The following is a 20,224-nucleotide window of genomic DNA, read 5'->3' as shown; positions in this document are numbered from 1 at the left end:
ACCCTTAGTAAATTTTAAGGTTATTCCAAATATTACCGTTGCAAATAATTTTAACTTTAACGGTAACCGGCGATATGGTGCAACTCACCCTTAATATAATAAATCGTAAACACACTTCTTCGTATCCTAGAATGTTAGCAATCACAGCATATTTTTGAATAATCCTTTCTTTAATAAAAAGCTCTACACTTACGCTTTAGGCTACATCTTTACGCTATTAAACTTAGGGTGTAAATAATTGGAAAACCCTCATGTGGGAAAGAGACCATAAACTACATGCTGCCAACATTAAGGAAGCAAGGTTATTATGGTAACGATAATTTTGATATTTGTAATTCAGTATTTGACAAATGTAAACAATGAAGTAAAGTTTTTACAAATTCATGTGGATGAAGCCGCACGAGAACAGCAAGTTAGTATTATAAGATATCACGGAGAAAATTTGATAGAATCGTATCTGAACAACAAAATTTGATGGCTTTCCATTCCATTCCATTTTTAGTTTACAAGGTATAGTTACAGTAGTGAAAATATCATACTAACTAATATTATAAATGCGAAAGTTTAGATGGATGGATGTTTGTTAGAGTTTGTAGCCATAACGGCTAAACGGATCTGAATGAAATTTGACATATATGTGGCACATAATGTGGAAGAACATATAGGCTACTTACTTTTGTTATTTCAATTCCACGCGGACGTAGTCGCGGGCGAACACTAGTTAAACAATATATTGACGGCGGTGCCATTCATGCAGGGAATTAATATAGTTTGTTTTAACCTTGGAATAACAAAATATAACGTTTTGTTTAGATGTTAAATATTTAATTTTATAAATAAAGAGACGGAAAAGAAAAGTAAGACTTTTTTAATAAGGCTACAGGATACGGTAGCTCCGATTAACCAAATTTCCTGCAACATTCTTAGACCACTTACTTGAATTAGTTACTTTAGGAAATTAAACATTAGAGTAAATTAGTCTTTTATTTTTAGCGTAAATATTAGCGTGTATTTTTAATTTTATTTATGTGGTTATTATTTTGCTGCGGAAACTAGACGTCTATTTTTTGTAAGCAATAATTATAAATGCCGATCTCTATATTAAATAGATAGTAGTTAAAGACAGCCGTTACTAAGTTTTCATGCAACTGTTGAAGATAATGACAATTTAATCTAGTATCAGTTCAAATTCTCACCACGTTTACAACCGCAACCGTCAGCGCCAAGATGGCGGAAATCAAATACGCACAAAATACCACGCTTTATTACCTGTCAGATTAATAGAGGTGAATGCATAAATGACATTTAAATAATAAAACATCAAAAATACAATGTCATGTCACGACCATATTGAAAATAAAACGTTTAAAAATATCTGTCAAGTGTCAACACTTGTTTCAGTGGTATTTATAATGTTTATTACAGTAAGGTGTAGATTAACAGAATATGGAAACTAGAAACAAAAATAAAGACAAATCGAAAACACGGCCTTTGAGTAAAGATCGAACTGTACCATCGTCTTCGAGGGACGCTGGTCGAGTGCTTGTGATCAAAGATGAACCGGAATCTCTCATACCGTGGTACCGGAGGCTAGGGACATTTCTTTACGACAACGAAAAACGTACAGTATGCGAAAGATCACGTAAGAGTTGGTTGTATATTACTGCATATTCAATTATGTATCTAATATTTCTTTGCACGTACACGATGATATTTTTGTTCGCCACATTAACTATAATAAAACTACAAGGAGATTATCAAGTTATTGATAAAACTGCATTACTAACGTATTCCGATCATGGTATAGGATTATCAGCGACGCCAACTGGTCTTAGCAACACACCGTTGATCTGGTACAAAGAGAATGACGAGAAAAGCTATCAGAAATATATTAAAGCAATAGACAATTTACTGTCAGATAATACAAGGAAAAGAGCAAACAAAACTGAATTAGGTCCTTGTGGAAGTCCACCGTACGGATACGGAGAAAAACCTTGCATTATTATAAGAGTTAATAAACACGTAGGATGGTCTGTTAAACCAATACATGAAAATTCAACTTATTACAAAGATGTTCCAGCTAACATAAAGAAATTATTAGAAAATAAACAAGAGAAATTATATTTGACATGTGATGGATTTCATTCATACGATAAAGAGCATATTGGTAAAATAGAGTATTACCCTAATCCTCCGGGAATAGCTGCGGATGTATTCCCTTTGGATATGTACGGTAGTTCGCCGTTGTTAGCTGTACAGATATCTGAATTCACGTTAGGCATGTCTATAGCTATTGAATGCAAAATGTGGTACGATGGACCAACATCATCTCTTCATTTCCTACTGTACGTCACACCTAAGAACGTAGCAGTGTAAATAATAAGCTTACTAAATTAAATGAAAATTGTAAAAATGAATTTTGTTTTAATGTTTTATACCCATTAACATTGCTTACTATTATGGTGGTGGTGAAAATTGATTCATTCTTAGGCTTCAAGTAGCAAATCAGATATAGCCAATCGGTTGATCAGAATAGACTGGTCAATCACCAGGGGTAAAAATAAGCAACGCCGATAGTACTGTAGAAATATTACCATAAAAAAAAACAAATTAATTATATACTGGACTAGCTGTTCCTCTGCGACTTCATCCGCATAAAATTATGTTTTTTTTATTTTATTGTTTACATTTGTCAAATTACAAATGTCAAAATGTCATGACATGATGACAACCTTGCTTCCTTGATGTTGGCATCAACTTATGGTCTCTTTCCCACAGTAGGATTTTATGTAAAATATTTACCCCCCAAGTTTAATGGCGTGAAAATATATAGCCTAAAGCGTGACGTAAATTACTGACATCTTAGGCAACAAAGAAGTGTGTGTTTATGCTTTATTATAACAGTATAGATTATGCTGCTTCATTTTAAAAAGTATGCAATTGGTAGATCGTAATTACAGTGTACATCTGTTAGATTTTGGGTCTAATCAAGTTGGACACCCTTGTTTCTATACAATATGCCTTCTTCTTTGTCGCTTGAGTCTTTACAGACTTATCCTGGTTATCACGTATCACTGACCCGCTTCACAAGACGCCGCCACTCTTCCCTGTACGCTGCTTTTTTCGCACATTGATGCAACGGTACGTCCATGGCCGTTCTAATCTGGTCAGTCCATCTCATAGGCGATCTTTCTCTAGGTCTGGTGCCACAATATGCCTACAGATAACAAAAGTTTTAAACTAAGAACACGAAAATGACGCTACAAAACTTACTTTGCCGCTTTTTAGGAAGTCATCAATTATTTTCTAATCTCATAACAAACAGCAGGAAACTATTTCGTCAATGAAATATACATTGTTGTAATGTCCAATATGCGAAGTATGATTCATGTCATTTTCCTCGCTACATGACGCCTCATTTTCTCAACATCATTTGAACATAAGCTTATTATTACTACTCGTATTAACAATACATATCTCTGGAATATAACGAAAAATTCACATATGTTTAGTTCACGTTTTACACTTTCCTGTATAGTGAATATTAATAATTTACTTTTTATAAGTTACTAGCTTTCACCCGCGACTATGTTCGCGTGGAATAAAAAAACAAAAGCTAAGTAGCCTATGTATTCTTCCAGACTATCCTCTACATCCATGCAAAATTTCATCGAAATCCATTCAGCAGTTTAGGCTACAAACTCTAACAAACATCCATCCATCTAAACTTTCTCATTTATAATATTAGTAAGATTGAAAGGTACTAGATAAGTACAAAATAATTTGTAAGTCTTGTTAATGTTACATTAAGAAATAACAACCCTATACCTTGTGGCTACGACTAAATAAGGTTTCGTATTCCATTTCAATTCGTATTCGACGTTTTTGAGGTTTCTATTAATTATTCATCCATTCGTTTATATTTTTGTAATAGACACTGTATTTCAATAAATGTTCAAGTTAGAGAGAGTGAGTGAAAGAGACAGATTTTTGCCCTTTCTTTGTTTTTTGGATAATCATCATTAATTTTCCTTAGTGCCTACGGAGAGTCGGCACAAATGTGCTGCTCTACCGTACATTTCTATCAGCCCTCATATCTGAATCTACTCTTGCAAACATCCGTACTTTCTTCTATTTTCTTCTACTGTCTCATTAAAGTCACATTTTTTTTTTTATAACATAAGGTGGCAAACGAGCAAGCGGCCACCTGGATCCGCCAAAATGGCGAAGCGACCGCTGCCCATAGACATCCGCAATTGCAGATGCGTTGCCTACCCTTATACGACGGAGGAAGAGACGCATATAAAGAGGATATTTCCCCTTCCTATGCATCTCCTCCACCGTCAAATCCACTTCCCCTTCCCATCCTCTCCTTATAAGAAAAGGGCGGTAAAGGGAAAGGGACTTAAATTAGGCCTCCGGCACCACACTCATCAGACGAAACACGGAATTGCTACCATTTCACGCCTGTCTTCTGTGTTCACATTAAACTTTAATACTTGTTTTCACTATAATGACCTATTATTAGACTAAGGTTAAAAAAAAACTAAATTAATATTTATTCAATAATTTATTAATACACTAATAATTCAATTTTATATTCACACTATAAGATTCATTAAGTAGATACAGTAACTTTTTAAATCGAATTTGTTTTATTAATGTCATGTTTCTAGCAGCAACATAGATTCATAGCATAGTAACGATACCAAATAAACAAGTATGACTAACAGGGACTTATCTGTTGAGTTTCCACTGTCTAAATACATGTATAACATATTCTCTCTTCGATAAACAAGAGTATGTTTTAGGTGTTTAATTAGTGAAAACTCACAGTATTTTTTGATACACAATCTTTTAAAACTTAAACATATACGTCTATTTTAATATTAATTAATAAAAAAATATTTCGATAAGTAAAAAAATCAATCAAAATCCGACACAAATTATATTCATTCAATAAAAAAATCAAATCATATTAAATTCTATTATTTGAAAATATGAACACATTAAAACTTAAAAATATTGTAAAATAAACTGTAAAATGCTTATACTTAATTGTATCATTAATCTGTATTTAAATTTATAAACAAACATTCAAATAACTTAATCGTAACTTAACTCTGATAAGTCCCTTGTAAGTCAAACTACTGTTAGAAGTAACGACTTAATCCGATTGGAGAATATAAAACCTTCGCTAATCATAATTTAAAAAAATATCAATTACGTCGTTTAAAACTACATTTATGTTGGAATTTGTAGCTTTTAGTAGCTTATATTTCATAGCTTTGCCTTGTCAGCTCAACTAAACTTAAAATGCTCTTACCGAAAACTTCTGTAACCCTTAACTTGGCAGATTTTTTTTTTTGAATATCAAAATAATATTCATAGCACTTAACCTTGATGACCCAAGGTGTTTAGAAAAAAAAATTGATGTATCTCTACAGATACACTAACAAGAAAAGGGGGGTAATAATTTCAATTATTAATGAAACACTAAATAGTACTTTAAAAATGAGATTTTCCAAGTTAAAATAAAAATTTAAACTGTCCCTTCTGGTTTTGCATTCCATATTATAAATGTTTAAATCATCAATCGGATCAAGTTGTTAATATCAAGAACTTTTATAAAGATCGATAAATCTATACTTAAAATACTTAGTTGGCACTATCTATACCTATCACATCCGGACCTTGCAGGTAATATTGATAAAAATAATTTGCATGTATTCAAGTTACAATTAAGTAATTGAAGTCAAAACGTAAGATATCATGTTCTGCTATGAAAATTTTCGCTCAGTGAAAAGTCAAGTTATAATCAAATATCACATTTTAAGGGTTCCACTGATTTTTTTTAAAATAAATGATTCATATTTTTTATATTATTAAAAATTACAATGATAAAACAATATTCACTGATATTATAGTTATTAATTTTATAAAAAAAATAGTAACAAATTCTGTAATAAAATTAAATATATTGTCGTTAATCCCGTTTTGTTTCATAACTTCGCGTTAAGGCAAAATTTTTCAAGAAAGACATTGAATCCTTAAAATGTATCAAACAGTAAAGTTTCTTTTAAACCTTGTTATTGAAGAAATCATTGGAATGTTACATTTTTGACGCCCTTTAGGGTCTTAATACACCTTAATATATTTTAAAGCTACAATATTTGCATATGCGTTGAATCTATAAAGCTATAAATACCGGAATTCATATGCAGATTTTCGTAAAGAATTTTGAAAATTTTGATTTATTTATTTCACTAATTAAATTTGAAAATTAGTGTTATTTCGAAAAGACATAATTGCAAAAATTGTAGTTTCAATAAATTGACATATTGAAAAGCTAACGTAATAAAGAGGCTATATTAGGCTAACATTAAAATCAGCTATACAATTCCCGTTCAGGCTAGCAATAATCATCGTAGGCTTATCAAAAATAGAAGGATTAGAGTAATACATATCACAAAATATATTTATTGTTATGATGCGACTTTGTTTTCCATACCATAGCAGAAATAAATAACATGCTTCGTCAATTAAATAAACAATATTGAAAACCTAAAATAACAATTTCAAATAAACAATATTTATCATCATGCCCTTGTCCCTTATAGAGGGTCGGCACAGTATATGCTCTTCCATACATCTCTATCAGCCGTCATATCTGAATCCACTTTCTTAAGCACATCCTCTTTCACACAATCCATCCATACTTTCTTCGGTCTTCCTCTTCCTTTGTAGCCTTCAACATTCATTCTTAACACTTTCTGATTTATGTCCCCATCGTCTCGTCGCATAACATGTCCATACCACGCTAACCTTTTGCTTCTCAATTTCTCCACCAATAGCGCTACTTTCAAATTTCCTCTAACATTATTAATTTCAAAGAAACAATATTAAATCTTAACAAATACGAAAGTTTACATTTTAGTTAGTTTAAAAATGGAATGGTATTGAAAACAAATATCTCAGTGCCTTTTTCCGCTAAGAAGCTGATCACTGGGTGAAGGTGGGACTCAGTGGAAATAGGCACTTAATGTAGGCCTGACACCATATATTCAGACTGGACCACTGAAGAAGAGGTATCTGATTCACTCGTTAAATGTACAGAAATATTGGAAATACAGAATTAATTCTATGCAATCAATTGTAGGTGCAATTATCGTATCTAGCGTGCACTCTAACACAATACAACTACTGATTCAGAAAGATTTATAGGAGAAAATAAAGAACAGAAACCTATAAGAAATTGAAACAGAGAGAATTTTTTTCAGTCGAATCTAATTTATCAAAGATTTATAAGACAAATTACAGCATACAATATAGAACGTTAGCTACCGAATATGTTATAAAATATTTATTTAATTTAATAACCAGATAAACTTTGAAGAAAACAACGAAGTTTTAAATTTTACCGATAGCTTAACTAATTTGTAATTGTATAAGAAGAGATTTGAAAAATACAACACCAATTCAAACAGAGAAAGGTAAAAGGTGTAGCTATATAGACAATATATTTTAAAAAGTGTCAAACAATAAAATTATATAAACTTTTGTAAGACATTTTATAACTAAATATAATACGGCTGTTAAGTCTACTTTTTTCGGTGACGGCACCGACCAGTTTCAGACCCTGCGGAGGTCCTCGCACTGGCGCGACGCGACCGACACACAACCGCATTAACCCTCGCCTTGAAAGACCCGCAGGGTCTGAAACTGGTCGATACCGTCACCGAAAAAAGACGTAACAGCCGTATAATATTTAGTTATGGTAAAACAAAATAACAACTATTAGGGATATTTTACATTGATCCGTTATGATTATAACTAGTTAAGCCTAATACACAAACAAATACATCTATAAATTATATTGTTAATATTAATAATGGACGAACACATATCATTCGAGCGAATGCAGTCTACTTAGAGAATAATAATTAAGTCATTGCTTTCAATTCAACTAATCTTAATTCGAATTAAATGCAATATCTACATGACATTAAGTGCACTTCCAGATACTTATAATACATTGATCTTAGTCTTTACTTTACGCGTTCTGATCGAAATATTAAGAAAATCGTTAAAACCAGACAGTGCACAAAATGTGTAGATCTTGAACATTGAAAAAAGCAAAACACTCTGTATATTAAAGTGGAACAAAAAAGTGCACGATAAAGGGGCAAAATCTCAACAATAACATAAATAGATTGAATCTCTAAAGATCATGCGATTATTTTTAAACCAATAACAAATTTTCTTGGCTTCTTATCCCTCATAATATCCATTCCTAATACCAATTGTACAATTTTATAATCACCGAATCTCGCGTAGTCTTAGGATTCCATCAAAAACACTAACTAGATTTTGGTTTATACAGAAACGCTACTAGGCCATATAACGATACAATCCGAAGTTTAACTATCAACGTCTCACTCATATCTGGTAAGTGAAATTATATACTAAAGTCTGTTAACATCCTTCTCTGATTTTCCCTTATCACTTCTCAAAATGTATAAACCGTTGACAGTATTCTATAAAACTCTTCGTAAATTCCTAGAAGCCAAAACAGTCCTCAGATATAAAGATATGTCAAAACCGACATGCAGAGAATAACGATTAAATTTGGTGACAACAAAAATCCTCGGCTCCAACTGCAGTCTAATTCCTTTGATAGTACCTGGAAAGTAAGAAGGGTTAGATATCTCAAAAAACTTGAACTAAATTTTATTATAGGCTTGAATTATTCTTTAAGCTATACTGAAGTATTTTATTTATCGAAGAGGGTGGAATCATAAATCTATACTTCTATACAATTACAATAAAGCGTAAACAAACACTTCTTCGTGGCGTATGATGTCTGCAATCACACCATAATTTTGAATAATTATTTTCTTAATAAAAATCCGGTTACGACACACTTTATTATCACGCCATTAAACTTAGGAAGTAAATATTTTGTATAAAAACCCTAATATGGGAAAGAGACCATAAGTTGCTGCCAACATCAAGGAAGCAAGATTGTCAAGGTTGTCATGTCATGTCATTTTTATAATTTCATGCTAATGAAGCCGCACGGAAACAGCTAGTTAGTTAATAAAAATAAACTTACGTCAATTAAAGTTCGATTGCTGTACAACGGACAGACGGAGAATCTTACATCGTCTCGCGTCGCTTCACAGTCTGAAGGACTGTCACAAAGGTATTGTCTTCTCTTACGATCCCAAGCTTCAATCCATCTAAAAACAAACGATAAAATTATTTTCATCATTTATTTAAGTATAACATTTTCATTACTAGAATAAGGACTTGAACTTGACGTCAAATGTTACTCAAATTATTATTTTTTATTCCAAAGATTCGTTGTTAATATTAACAGTGAAATTTTCAAGAGATTCTTACCCAATTCCACAATCGCAGGCAAGAGGATTTCCAGCTACTAATATATCATGGAGGAACAATTGGTTGGGTACGCCAGGCCATTCCTTTTGAGCTGGATTAGGTACTCTAGCCAATCTGTTATATCTAAGATCCAAAGTCAAGTTCTTAATACGTCCTGGCTTCCAGAATACCTCGCTCGAAATGTCCTCGACGCTAGTGTTGTGTATAGTCAGTCGTAAGACCTTTGATTGCACTCCCTGGAACATGTTAATAAATAAATAGAAGCTTTGCTAAATTAATTTTCAATCTTATAGCTAGGTGTTAGAGACTCTAATCGCCAATCAGAATAAGGATGTTAAATGATCCGATTGATGCGATGTGATAGAGATAAGTATGTTTTAAGGGAAAACTTTTACGAAAACTTATCACATATTTGCATATATCCGACTTGACTAAATTTGACCATACGTCCAAATAATATGTTTACAGTAGTCATTTTTTTCTTTAACAAGCCTAATTATTAGGTTTATTTTATTGTTATTGATGTTTTATATTATCCTCTACCTTCACAAAACCGTTGATCAGACCGTTAAGAATCATCCTGTATACTAATCTTAAAGAGGAAAGATTTGTATTTTTGTATGTATTGAAATAAGTCAATAACTACTGGGCCCATTTCAAAAATTCTTTCATAATTTAAAAGCTTCGTTACCACTGCGTAATATTTTTTATTATATGTATTTAATTCTACGGAGACGTTGTCTAAAACACCATTTACTAGTAAAATATAATTATTAACAATATAAATATACTTACACTCAGCAAATATTGAGATATAAACTTCAAAGATCTTCCAGTTAATGTTATATTATTCAGCTTGCCGGGCAAATCCCCGGTCATCTCTTTACCAAGGTCTATTTGTGGATCGTCAACTTCGATTTGTAGGTTTTCTAATGCAGCATTATATGTTACCAATTGTGGTATGTTGAAATCTCTTACACTTGGATACACATTCACTTTGAGTGTACGCAAACTAAACATTTTACTCAATACACCGTGCTGTAAAGAATACGTACGATGCCTTAGAACTAATATTATAAATGCGAAAGTTTAGATGGATGGATGTCTGTTAAAGTTTGTAGCCTAAACTACTAAAAGGATCTCGATGAAATTTACCATAGATGCAGATAGTCTGGAAGAACACATTGTTTACTTTTGTTTTTTAATTCTTGTAACATACCTCTAAAATATTTAGACGAAGTCGCGTTATATCCAGATATTCCAAACGTGGTGAAACTCCGTAAAGACTGGTATTCCTCAAGGCTGTGATAGGATTCCCTGATAATGAGAGCCAACGGAGATTGGTCAGCGAATGTGTTGCTTCTGGTACTTTTGTAAAGTCATTGTAAGATAAATCTAAAGCTCTTAGTCTAGTCAAGTTGCCTGTTGTCTCTGGTGATATCGAAGGTAAATTGTTATACGATAGATCTAAACTTTTTAATTTTGATAACGCCATTGATGGAATCTGAAAGAAATACATTGAAAACTTTAAATCATATCAAGAATTAAAAAGAATTAATTACACGCGTAGATTATACAGTTTGACAGTGGTAGAGTCCGATTTAATATCCTTGAACTGTAGGGTCAGCTCGCCAGGTGCAATAGCACGAAAATTGAGAAGACAGACGTGACGTGGAAGGAATTCCGCGTTTCGTTTGATCAGTGTGGTGCCAGAGGCCTAATCTTAGTCCCTTTCTTTTTCCACCTTTTTCTTATACAGAAAGGATGGGAAGGAAAAGTAGATTTGACGATTGAGGAAACGAATAGTAAGGGGAAAAGTCCCCTTGATGTGCGTCTCCTCTAAGGGTAGGCAATACAACTACATGTGCGGATATCTATGAGTAGCTTTCGCTTCCCTTTTTCGGAATTTCCTTGGAATTCAGGCGACGGCTAGCTCGTTTGTCACCTTATAATATATATAAAAAATACTTAAATTATTGCTAAATATGCCTAAAATACTTACAGATACTAAGCTAACGTTCTTCAAACCTAAATGAGATAATCTTCGTTCTAAACCCTTGAACATTGTGTTGACACGCTCGCTTGGGTTAAAAGGAGAGTTGTTACTCAAGTCCAACCAACGCAGTCTCGGTAACGCACCGAATGATCCGCCCTCGACACGGACCAAGTGATTATTGGATAAATCCAACCATGCTAGGGACTGAAAAAACAATTAAAAAGATATCTCATAAAAACAGTTAATATGGTTCTTGAGTAAAGTAGTAACAGCGCGCACATCTTTGACTAAACTATCGCACAACCGTTTAATCTTCGATTCCCATGAGCTTATATGGAGCGCACACTACTCGAATTTTAGTTGTCCAACTAATCAGTTTGATTGGTTGCAAAACAATCGACAATCGCACAACAGTTATCGGATTGTTTAGTCAAAGATGTGTACCAGCTCTAACCATCACCAAGCGCCGAATAAAATCATACTATTTGTATAAATAAAAAAAATAGTTGTAATCAAAACTAACTGAAAAAAGTACATACTTTACAAATCAACAAACAGAACAGTTTAATTACATAATTGCTACTAAAAAAAGTAAAAAAGACACAAAGAAAATAATACAGAAAGTTAGTAGAGACCCAAACAAATGAGAGTGCAAACACAAAGTTAGTACAGGATCTAACAGCGGTCTACCTTGTACAAAATATTCTGCGGGAATTGCTTTTTTTGATGGAAAACTCTGGTGTGATCCCGTCTAGCGGTGTGGTACATATATTCGTCGTTGTAGTCGTCGTGGTCCTCGGGCCAGTAGTCCTGGTCGGGGCTCTGGCGACATGCGGGGGCAAGGCCACAAGTTAGCTTAACTACGCACACACTGGCACAAACTACATTAGGGAGGAATGTCGCTTGTTTGTTTTTATACATGTCATAAAATATATTCAATAATGCTTTGATTTTAAAAGTAAAATAGATAAATGCTGTAGTTAACACACAATAACAATATATATTCAGAATCAGCGAATTTTAGATATGAAATAAATGATGGAGTATGCACAATTATATTTGTTAAACGTTTGGAAAGCCATCTTTTTGATAATAGCCCATTAATAGAGTATTTTATTGATATACAGTATATTATGTATGTATGTATTTTATATAATTTTACATAAAAAAAAATTCATACAACTATGCTACACTCCACTACGACACTCTATATATGTAACAGTGTGACACCGCACCCGCGGACAAATTATATGGTTTTTTCGGGGCCATATTTGTGCATTTTTTTAATTTGTGTTTTATGTATTATTTTCAATAAATAAAATAAAATAAAAATAATAGTAATTTTAATCTAGAACCGGTCTGAAAATCTTTTAATTTAAATTATTTTCAGAATTTGCTTTTATGTTTTTTTTCTAAAATGAAAACCTTAAATAGCTCTCCTGAACATTTCACATAATGGCGCTTAAAACAAATAGCCTTTCACCCATCGTATTTGCATAATTATATGTTATTTTGTAATACTGTTTAGTTTATTTTATAACAAAAGATGAAGCCAATTATAATTTTGTAAAAACGAGTTGGCACTAAACTTGACAACTAAGATAGATCCAGAGAAAGTACCGGTGAAAAAATTTTCTTCACTATGCCTCGTCTATATATTGTTTAAATATCTTTGTCAACATACTAGAAACAACAACAAAGAAGCGACATTTGATGAAATTCTCATAACAAATGAAATTTTAGTATAACATACATCAAAATACTTCACATAGACCATTGTACTTCATATTTACATTAACAATTTCAATATAAACAATACATTAGTACAAGCAAATGTTCAAAACTACTTAAACATGTTATTTTTCGATAGTTCGTGTTTCCCTTGGACAGTGCTAGTTCAAATTTATAGTTACCCTGAATCTTTGGACCAGATCTGTGATAGAAACTGCAGGAATTGTATTTCCACTGAGATCCAATTCTACCAAATTACCAGCAGCTGCATGAGATAGACAGTTAGTTGGGACTCTTGATAAATCGTTATTCGATAAGTCCAATCTGTTGAAATTTTATATTAAAATTAATCAATATATTATTATTGCAAACAGATAAATTAAATGCTTAAAGTTGACATGAACAAGTAACGGTTTTTTGTAGAAAATAAAATGATGATACAATACGCACTGACTTACGAGAAAAACTGATAACAGTAGAAAGTAATAATGTCGGATGATAGAGTTACGTGGAAGACAAAAACTTGTTGCGTCAAGTCCCCGGGAGTAGGAAAAGGTTGGAGGGATGATGAGTAGACATTTTAATTCTTACCTTTCAATTGACGGGGATATAATGAGGTTGTCAGCCAAGTTCTTGATACGATTGTCTGACAAATCAACAGAAGTCAACGCCAACATCTCGTGGAAAACTTCTATCGGCATTTCAATAAGGTCGTTATGGGATAGATCGACAATCTAGAAAAAAATAGAAATAGTTAGGTTCCCACCACTGGCTTATATATAAAGTCACTGCCAGATAAAGGAACAAAATCTGATATTTCCCTCACATATTTATATGTTGGGTTGTTATCAGACAATTTACCATTTGGTGGGCCATTAATCTTACTAATATAAATGCGAAAGTTTAGATGGATGAATGTTAGAATTTGTAGCTTAAATTACTGAACGGACCTCAATGAAATTTGGGTTGGACTTCTGTTTTTATTTTTTTAATTCCACGTAGATGGAGTCGCGGGTAAAAGATAATTTCTTCTTAATTAGCAATAATTAGGAATTTATAAATTTTGCTCTTACCTGGAGGTTTTTAACTTTCTTAAAGCAATCGTATTCCATGTGATATATTTGATTATGAGATAAATCTAGATATTGCAGCATCAGCATTGACCCAAACACTTCCCTCGTTATATTTCTAAGCAAGTTATGTGATAGATACAATTCTGATAGTGTCAGATCGGCATGCCTGAAATAGAACATTCGAGAATCAAATCGTTTGTTCCTATACAATTTGAATTTAAAAGTTAAAGTATTTAAAACTGTAGTAGCTATGAATGTGGAGGGGTACACCGGTAGAGGTAGACCTAGAAAGAGATGGATGGATCGCGTGAAAGGTGACATGATCAAGAAGGGAGTGACGACTGCGATGACGGATGATAAAGTGCTTTGGAGGACGAAAATCCAATGCGCCGACTCGACGGGAGTAGGATAAAGCAGGGGACATGATGATGATGACGATTTAAAATTGTAACAGCCTTACAAATAAACGCGGTATAAAGTTAAATTTAGGAATAAACTGAGTATAAGCAAAATTTTGTGATAATATTTTCTTTGTAAGGCTGTAATACTTTAGACAGCAAATACCGGCCTAAACATACAACTTAGCTGCACTACATAATTTTATTCGAATAATCTAGATTTAAACAATCTGAAATTTCTTACCTGAAGTAATACGGCGCGATGTATGTGATGTTGTTATGAGAGAAATCCAATACTCGTATATTAACCGTAACCGTTCCCATACCTGAAAAATTTAAAATCAAATAAATTCAATGAACATTTAAATATTTTTAACTTAATGATTCGATATATTATGTTGGATAAGTGCGGATAACGATTGTATTGGTTTTGATAAAAAAACAATAGGAATGGTAAAAGTAGGGTAAATGAGAAAAAATAGGGAAAACATGAAGTTGATTCACCTTCTTGGAGTGGAATCGCATCAGAAATCAACCCTTTAGATGCAAAGTAAGAAAAAAAATAGGAAGAAACAATTAGAAATTAACATAAAGAGATAAAATAATTGGGGATATTAAATATAATAAAATATACTTACTTTGAGGTTTTGGTGGTGGATAAAAATTAGATGAAAAGAATGTCGGTGCATTCGAGTCTGTGAGCGATGTAATGCGGTTGTAAGAGGCATTGACTTTCAACGCAGTGGCGGATCCCACTTGATCGAAAATGGAGAACTTGAAAGTTTCCAACCGATTAAACGATACATCCAATCTGAAAAAAAAACAACACAACCAGTATTAGGAAAACTGTTTTCATTCCATTCGAAACATTCCATTCATTCAACATTCGATTTATTCAACATTCAATTTATTCAACATTCAATTCATTCAACATTCAAACCATTCAGGAAAGAAGTCCGTTTACTTTTTTATTTATTTATTACTTGTTGTTCACGACTTCGTCCGCGAGATATTAAAAATATAGCTTATGTTGCTCTGATAACTTAGCTTTTTTTAATTCGGTTCAGTAGTTTTAGAGTTATCCTTATACATACAAAAACTAAATCTTTCCTCCTTGTGTAATTAGTATTGGAGAGTGAAAACTTACTCCTTCAGAGCGGGTAGATTTTGGAATGCTTCTTCAGTTATATCAATAATCCTATTTCCCCTGAGTTTGATAACTTTCAAGTTATCTAAACTAGTGAATGCACGTCTCTGAATGTTTTCAATTTGATTGTCCTCAATCAAAACTTCCTGCAGTTCTCTCAAGTCCACGAATGTATGTTGCGCTATTTGAGTCATTTGGTTCAGAGACAAACAAACGCTCTCCAAATATTTATGTATGTCTCCCTGAAACCATAACAAATTAAAACTTTAAAAAAATTGTAGAATATACAAGACAAATAACTTCAATAATTTTGGCCTTTTAAGACTGTAATTGCAGAATATAACAATAATTAAAACATTTTGCTTGTTAAGACACAAAATTGGTTTATTCCAAACTAGCTGTTGCTCCAGACTTCGTACACGTAGAATAAAAAAATTAGAAAAATACGTGTATGCCTATGTTACTCAGTGATAACATAGCTATTCATTGGTAAAATATTTTTGAAATCGGCCTAGTAGTTTTTGAATTATTTCAATACATATAAAAATACGAATCTATATTGATTTTTAAACAATTATTATAATTAGTTATTAGCTTTATTAATTTAAACACTGAACCACACTGAACTAGCCCTCAGGAATGCGCGCGAATATATCCATCCTTGTAATGACTTTGACAGCTGTCAGTTAGAGATGTGACGTTTATGCCAATAATCTAGTGTTGCGCCAATTCTATAGCGCGGTACTAATTGTCTTCTTAACATTATAATATTAGTATAGTTGATTTACCTGCAAAGTTCCTTTGGAGAAATGGTCTATCGAATTATCTTGCAGATTAAGCATTTTCAACTTATTTAAGAAATGAAAAGATGTATCCGGAACGTTTTTTATTTTGTTATTACTTAAATCTAAGTATTGCAGATCTATGAGCGCCTTTAAGGGTTCAAATGGGAGTATTTTGACCGAGTCATCTAAACCGTTTGCCATTTTAAGAGTTGTTAAACTGTGGAGCTGAAATATTTACATAAAACATTATTTATGAGATTAAGCCATATTCGGAAAACTTAGGTCCTGTCCCACCACTGGCTGATAGAGGCTCAGATAGCTTAAAAATGACGTCACTGTTAGATAAGGTAACAAAATACGATATTTCCATCACATTTACATGTTGGATTGTTATCAGACAATTTACAATGTGGTGGGATAGGACCTTAGTAACCAGGAAATACAATTTTACCTCAGCAAATGCGAAAGGGTCGATATAATCAATGTTGTTTTCAGATAAATCTAAAGTCTTGATCGTTCTGACGTACTGGAATGCGCTTGCTTCTATCTTATTTATCGTACTTCCATATATTTTTAGATCTTCAAGCTCCACACCGAATTCGAGAAAATCTTCAGCGCTGATACTCCTTCTAATTAATTTACTTACAGCGAGATATCTCAATGATCTCATTCTGAAAAAAATCCGACAAATTACAATAAACAAGCTAGCTGTTGCTCGCGACTTCGTCCGTGAGTAATTAAAAATAGTAAAAACATAGCCTATGTTACTGATAGATAAATAATTTTTCTAATGGTGAAAGAATTTTTGAAATCTTTCCAGTAGTTTTTGAGTTATTTGAATACGTACAAAAATACAAATCTTTCGTCTTGACAACATAAGTGTATACAAATAATTGAATTAGATCAAATTAAAATTATTTTGTCCAATATACTCTTGTCTTTTCTGAATTTTGGGTGGATCAAAGTAGTAACAGTGGAACTAAACTTGTCGAAGATTTTTTTTAAATAAACACTTACTTCCTTATATCCTGTAAACTGGTTTCCAATGACGACGAACCGCTTATATCCAAATAAAACAATTTATATTGGAAGTTATTGAAAGTAGTAGGAGTAAACTCCGATGGATTGTTTGTTGTGAGTAAATTGCTGTCCACCTGAAATTAAAATCAATAGAAATTTACGTTTATGCTTACTGACTTATGTTCTCACGCAATTCTAGAATAAGGTTGCTTACCTTATTCTCTCTCAAGTTCAGCAATCTAAGTGAATCTAATTTATTAAGCATTATCTTTGACAGCATGGTGAGGTTATTCTCAGAGAGATCCAAACTTTGCAGGCTGTTCTCTAATCCCGCGAATGACGCCGGCGATAGATCCGAAATGCTGCAGTCGCGAAGGGAAAGGGATTTTATCTTTGCGTTTCTGAACGCATCTTCCTGAAATAAAAACAAACAGGAACTAAAATTGTTGCCAAAAAAAGAATTAAAACCAGTTATAGAGAATTTAACAAACAACGTCAACAGATGTGTTTGCTTCAATAAAAATAAAGATTTTGGTAACTACACTTACCCTCAAGGAGTAAATAGGATTCCCATCCAAAGATGTGGAGTTCAATACATTAAAGTATTTGAAGGAGCCGGGCATTAAAGTCCCGATGAGATTGTGATCCAATCTGAAATAATATCAAAGTAAGATAAGAACGTAATATAATAAATAGATAGAAAAAGCAGAGTAATAAATAAACTCACTTTAAAGTGTCCAAGGACAATGTAACTCCGTTTAAATCATGGGTGGGAGGCACTTGTTTGATCACATTGTTGGAAAGGTCCAGGTATCTCAGCTGGCGGAGTGGAGCCAACTCCTCGTAGGGAATCAACGAGAGTTGGTTATCACTTAATAGAAGCTGAAAATAAAAAACTTTGGTTATAGACCTTGTAAGCGTGCAAATATATTAATACTAGCTTTCCCCCGCGACTCCATCCATCCATCTAAACTTTCGCATTTACAATATTAGTAAGAAGTAAGACTAGCTTTCATCCGTGACTCCGTCTGCGTAGCATTAAAAAAACAAGAGTGGGTAGCCTATGTGTTTATCCAGACTATCGTCTGCATATATACCAAATTTCATCTAAATCCCTTCATCTGTTTAGGCTACAAATTCTAACATCCATTAAAACTTTCTCTTTATAATATTAAGTAAGATAGTAAGGTGTATTTTTTCTAATTGTTAAAATATCTATTAGATAAGTTTCATTATCTTCCAGTTATCTATCAGTTGAGCTAATATACCTTATTCAGTCTATTCATTCCATCTCTAAACACCCCGCTATCGATGACAGCCAAGTTGTTTCCGTGCAGGTCGAGTACTTCGAGCACGGGCAGGCCGGAGAATGCGTCCAGAGGTAAGCTGGTGATTGAGTTCTCGGCCAGGACCAGCGTGTGCAGAGTGTTCTCCAGACCTCGCCAGTTGTCACCAGATATGTCCGTTATTTCGTTGCCTGGAATACGAAATAACACTTCGTATAAGTAGAGGTCTCTCTTTTGGATAAGAACGTTTCACTTTATAGGAAATATAAAATAGAAAAAAATGATTCTGTAATGAGGAATTCTTGGTACAAAAAAGTGACGTATAGCTTTGTTAATGTAATTCGTGGAAGTCGAGAAGAAGGTAAGAGGAGGAGGTTGCATAAATACGATAGTGTTGGTAAGGATCTCCAAATCTTCAATCTCTTTATAAGAAATGATCTAGACGTATCAGAAAAATGTTTCCAGAATAATGGAGAAATACGAATTGGAAAAAAAAACCGAAGAAAACGAGTAGATATCCGTACATCGAATCTGTCAAGGTAAGGTAAGAAGTAAATTAATTTGTTCCAAGGACAGGTATGCTGAACTAATGGTTGTAATAAATACTCTAGATTAACTTACGTAGGCAATTTGAATGGTAATTTATATCTATGCAAATTCAACCCTAAGGTATTTAACAATTGAAACACAACCAATTAATTAAGTTAAATTCCTGTCCGTGAATTTATGGACATAAACATTGATCATCAAATTCAAAGGATTCCATTGAAATTTGCAGATTGGGATTTAATATATCAAAAATTAAACGATCAAACATCAATGGTTAGAGAGTTTTGACTGGAACTGACTGGACTGGAATTTATTACAATAACAGTAAATTCAACTTTCAAACCATATAAGACTACGTGCTTCTCAATGTCAATAAGAAAATAAAAATGTTATCAACGAAATTAATTAAAGCATTAAATCCACTCACCCGTCAGATCCAGCAACCTCAATTTCTGTAGATATCTCAGCGCCCTGCTCGGCACCGCCGTCAACTTGTCGTATTTCAGTTCCAGTTCCCATAATGTATTATCAAGTCCGTAGAACGCTTCCTCGTGTACACTCTCCAAGGGGTTCTGGTTTATCGCCAGTCTGTAGAGACCTGAAATTGATTGGAAACAAGATTAAACCATGTACAGTCGCATTCAATCGCAGTGCTCCGTTTACAGAAACGTCGAGTTACCATTTGAGTACTATTAATGATTTGGATTCTCATTTACAATTTTAGTATTAATTTGATGTGCAAAACGCTATTTTTAGCGAGTTCTATTCAAGGTATACAAGATATTCGAACAATTATGGCTTTAGAGGCATGGTATCACCAATGTACGCGATTGT

At 33.0% G+C, this 20,224-nt stretch overlaps 2 protein-coding genes across 7 annotated transcripts in view; one reads left to right on the top strand and one right to left on the bottom strand.

The window, feature by feature from the left end:
• The first annotated feature begins 1,402 nt into the window (after positions 1-1,402).
• Positions 1,403-2,417, top strand: LOC106106252 (probable sodium/potassium-transporting ATPase subunit beta-3). The gene is made up of 2 exons (XM_013286806.1): positions 1,403-1,642; positions 1,808-2,417. Exons 1-2 carry the CDS (start codon positions 1,447-1,449, stop codon positions 2,374-2,376), a joined length of 765 nt encoding a protein of 254 aa, XP_013142260.1. The 5' UTR covers positions 1,403-1,446; the 3' UTR covers positions 2,377-2,417.
• A 4,478-nt stretch (positions 2,418-6,895) lies between these two features.
• LOC106106289 (chaoptin) overlaps positions 6,896-20,224 on the bottom strand; it is a 59,708-nt gene continuing 46,379 nt past the window's right edge. For 5 of the 6 annotated variants that reach the window (XM_013286848.1, XM_013286846.1, XM_013286844.1 and 2 more), the window contains 21 exons: positions 19,818-19,988; positions 18,824-19,032; positions 18,283-18,437; positions 18,104-18,206; positions 17,770-17,970; positions 17,553-17,689; positions 16,987-17,206; positions 16,539-16,760; positions 15,751-15,992; positions 15,242-15,414; positions 14,848-14,929; positions 14,206-14,371; positions 13,724-13,866; positions 13,315-13,456; positions 12,092-12,223; positions 11,408-11,605; positions 10,625-10,909; positions 10,201-10,443; positions 9,406-9,641; positions 9,116-9,242; positions 6,896-8,683 (listed from right to left, as the gene is read on the bottom strand). In XM_013286848.1, the coding sequence (XP_013142302.1) occupies positions 8,579-8,683; positions 9,116-9,242; positions 9,406-9,641; positions 10,201-10,443; positions 10,625-10,909; positions 11,408-11,605; positions 12,092-12,223; positions 13,315-13,456; positions 13,724-13,866; positions 14,206-14,371; positions 14,848-14,929; positions 15,242-15,414; positions 15,751-15,992; positions 16,539-16,760; positions 16,987-17,206; positions 17,553-17,689; positions 17,770-17,970; positions 18,104-18,206; positions 18,283-18,437; positions 18,824-19,032; positions 19,818-19,988 (3,692 nt within the window). In that variant the 3' untranslated portion in view covers positions 6,896-8,578. The remainder of the gene's footprint in view (positions 8,684-9,115; positions 9,243-9,405; positions 9,642-10,200; positions 10,444-10,624; positions 10,910-11,407; positions 11,606-12,091; positions 12,224-13,314; positions 13,457-13,723; positions 13,867-14,205; positions 14,372-14,847; positions 14,930-15,241; positions 15,415-15,750; positions 15,993-16,538; positions 16,761-16,986; positions 17,207-17,552; positions 17,690-17,769; positions 17,971-18,103; positions 18,207-18,282; positions 18,438-18,823; positions 19,033-19,817; positions 19,989-20,224) is intronic. The other variant, XM_013286850.1, reaches the window with a different exon arrangement.

This window comes from Papilio polytes, unplaced genomic scaffold, assembly GCF_000836215.1.
Source record: "Papilio polytes unplaced genomic scaffold, Ppol_1.0 DF822289.1, whole genome shotgun sequence".
In the NCBI taxonomy this organism is placed as follows: domain Eukaryota; kingdom Metazoa; phylum Arthropoda; class Insecta; order Lepidoptera; family Papilionidae; genus Papilio; species Papilio polytes.
Note: the sequence above shows the minus strand (reverse complement) of the source record. Positions and strands in the feature narration are given on the sequence as shown.

Coding starts and splice junctions, on each gene's coding strand:
- LOC106106252 (XM_013286806.1), top strand. CDS start 1,447: ATGGAAACTAGAAACAAAAATAAAGACAAATCGAAAACACGGCCTTTG. Junction 1,643..1,807: donor TACAGTATGCGAAAGATCAC/GTAAGAGTTGGT, acceptor ATCATGGTATAG/GATTATCAGCGACGCCAACT.